This window comes from Triticum urartu, chromosome 6 (genome assembly GCF_003073215.2).
Source record: "Triticum urartu cultivar G1812 chromosome 6, Tu2.1, whole genome shotgun sequence".
Taxonomy (NCBI): domain Eukaryota; kingdom Viridiplantae; phylum Streptophyta; class Magnoliopsida; order Poales; family Poaceae; genus Triticum; species Triticum urartu.
Window position 1 is genome coordinate 425,949,783 of NC_053027.1, and position 2,440 is coordinate 425,952,222.

The 2,440-nt window shown below is 43.2% G+C and overlaps 1 protein-coding gene across 1 annotated transcript; it reads left to right on the forward strand.

The window, feature by feature from the left end:
• The first annotated feature begins 262 nt into the window (after positions 1 to 262).
• On the forward strand, positions 263 to 2,429 carry LOC125512233 (ceramide kinase-like). The gene is made up of 5 exons (XM_048677329.1): positions 263 to 495; positions 1,277 to 1,435; positions 1,589 to 1,756; positions 1,846 to 1,938; positions 2,113 to 2,429. Exons 1-5 carry the CDS (start codon positions 400 to 402, stop codon positions 2,212 to 2,214), a joined length of 618 nt encoding a protein of 205 aa, XP_048533286.1. The 5' UTR covers positions 263 to 399; the 3' UTR covers positions 2,215 to 2,429.
• Positions 2,430 to 2,440: the final 11 nt, after the last annotated feature.

Here is a 2,440-nt window from a genome sequence, read left to right on the forward strand (position 1 = left end):
GCGCCCACGCCCGCGACCGCCGCTGCTAGTCGTCCCCGTCGCCGGCGGCCGCCCCATCGACCTCCCGCGTGCAACGACAACGTCGTTCATAGGGAATATTCCGTTATAAGGATTGAGTTTGAGGGTTCTAATCTTTGCCCTTGTTTTTCAACCCGTAAAAGTGCACAAAAAAATTATTTTTGAACCCTTAAAACACTAGTGAGGTTTGAGGATTTGAGAATTTAAAGGTTCTACTAGTAATACTTAGTAATGCTCTAAAGACCCAATCAATCCCACGCGCACAAGTCCAGCCGAAAGACAACCGCGCCCCCGTACCCGTCCCCCGCCGGAAGAACAACGGAAAAAATAGAGCGAACGACACGGTCGAGCTCAGCAACGGCGACAGAGAGAGGGGAGACCATGCAGGGCGACGGCGAGGTGCTGTTCCTGGGCGGCGTCGGGGAGGTCACCGTCACCCTCGGCCACGACGGCCTCTCCTTCCTGCCTCTCCACCCGGTACGCCTCTGGCTCTGACTGAGGCTGGCCTCCCGCCCGTCTCTGCTCGCCGTATGCTATTGTCCGTTCGTACGGATTATGTTCCTTTTTCAGCACTTAATCTGAAGGAACTTTGTGCTTTCTTAGTCGAATTGTACGGTGGGCTGTAGATTTGCAGCTTCGGGGGTTGAACCGAAGAGTTGGGTGGCGGATAGGTAAAGTGGAGACGGCGTAAGTAGTTGCAGATTCATAAAGAAGCGTGGGTTAGGCGCCTAGATTGTTCATTAAAAGCGTGGTTACAAGCTGTGGCAGCATAGGATCACCGCGGCCTCGGACAACATTGAAGTTCGAGCTTTTGTTTGGAAAAGAAGTACTCCCTCCGATACATATTAACTGTAGTTTAATTGTTGCTGAACAAGAGGAGGATGGTTGCCACTAGCCACTGGCCAGCTGAACCCCTTGCAAATGGGGGAGCATAAAATGCCTTATTTTAAGTACCCAAACCAGAAACTAAGAATCCTCCTGTGCGTTTGTGTGACTCTATCTCTTGCAAATCACAACCTCAACCTTAGCTCCCCTCTTCAGGAAAGTGATCCTGCTGGTGTGCAAAGCCAAATATGTGAATATGACATTTTAGTATTTTACATGCATCTAGTTCTGTCAACAAGGATAGGTGTTCCAATTTTGCTTGTGCCTCGAGGATTACGTTCTTGAGTTGCAAATGATAAGTATATTCAGGAGGATATTGTCTTATTTTTTGTGGCGTGACTGTGGTTTCTGCTCATCACATTACATTTTGCAGGAATTGGGTTCTTCATGTTTGTCATCTATCGGATTACTACCAAAATTAGAGAACAAAATCAAGTTTTCGGATGTTTATGCTGTGGAGCTTCTTGATGAAGGTCCTGTATGTGGACCTTGGAATACAAGAATTGTCGTCCAAAGCAAGAAAAATAGTGAGGTTATAGCATTCCTTCTAGTTGTTTTACAGAGTTCCTTTTCTGTAGTTTGTGTCAAAAGCTTCTACTCTTTTTTAGCCAAATGCATTATAAAAGTTCTTTCACATGCCATGTTTTATGCTCGTGTTCTCTTTAAAAAGCTGTTGCTCATGCAGATGCACCGCTTTGCTGTACATGTAATCACCAGATCAAGAAAACACCCTTCTCAATTGGTACCTTGTGAATATCTTTTTGGACACAAAGACCCGGAGACCTGCAAAAGCTGGGTTGAGCATCTCAGTGCATGCATAAATAATGAACAGGACAGGCCCAAGAACCTGATGGTAGTTCTAACACGCTCTTCCATATATCCCTTATCACTGCTATCATATTATTGAGCATTTTGGCTAACTAACTATTCCACAAACTGTAGGTGTTTGTCCATCCACTTTGTGGAAAAGGTAGAGGATGCAAAAATTGGGAAATGGTAGCTCCGTTATTTGACCGGGCAAAAGTAAATACAAAGGTAAACATGTTTGCTCACAGAAGCAAAAACAACAAAAGGAATTATAGACGTGCAATAATGTCTATGCATGATTCTTTCTTTCTATATTTGTTACTGATGAGTTTGTGACATCAAAATTCTCAGAAACAACCCTCAGTCCTCTAACTTATGTTCACAACATGTTTACATCTTCAGGTGATAATCACGGAAAGAGCAGGACATGCATATGACACCTTAGCATCAATATCAGATAAAGAGCTCAAGAAATTTGACGGTGTTGTTGCAGTGGTATGTTGATTTATTTTTTATAATGCTTGGTTAACATTTTCTGTTCTTATAGTTCGGGAAGTGTTGTATAACTACAATTAGTCATGATGTTTGAAGTCGTTTTCAGTGAGATGAGTCCTGAATTTCTTATTTCCAAACTGTTACGTAATTTATGAGTAGTTTTAGAATGACTATTGTTAGTCATCACTAGTTTATTTTAAGGTACAAGCTGATAAGAGATTAAAGCACAAAATGG

Bases quoted from the DNA above. Each gene is read 5' to 3' on its own strand.
- LOC125512233 (XM_048677329.1), top strand. From the start codon at position 400: ATGCAGGGCGACGGCGAGGTGCTGTTCCTGGGCGGCGTCGGGGAGGTC. The intron at 496-1,276 runs GTACGCCTCTGG...TACATTTTGCAG, and splicing joins CCTTCCTGCCTCTCCACCCG to GAATTGGGTTCTTCATGTTT. The intron at 1,757-1,845 runs GTAGTTCTAACA...CACAAACTGTAG, and splicing joins ACAGGCCCAAGAACCTGATG to GTGTTTGTCCATCCACTTTG.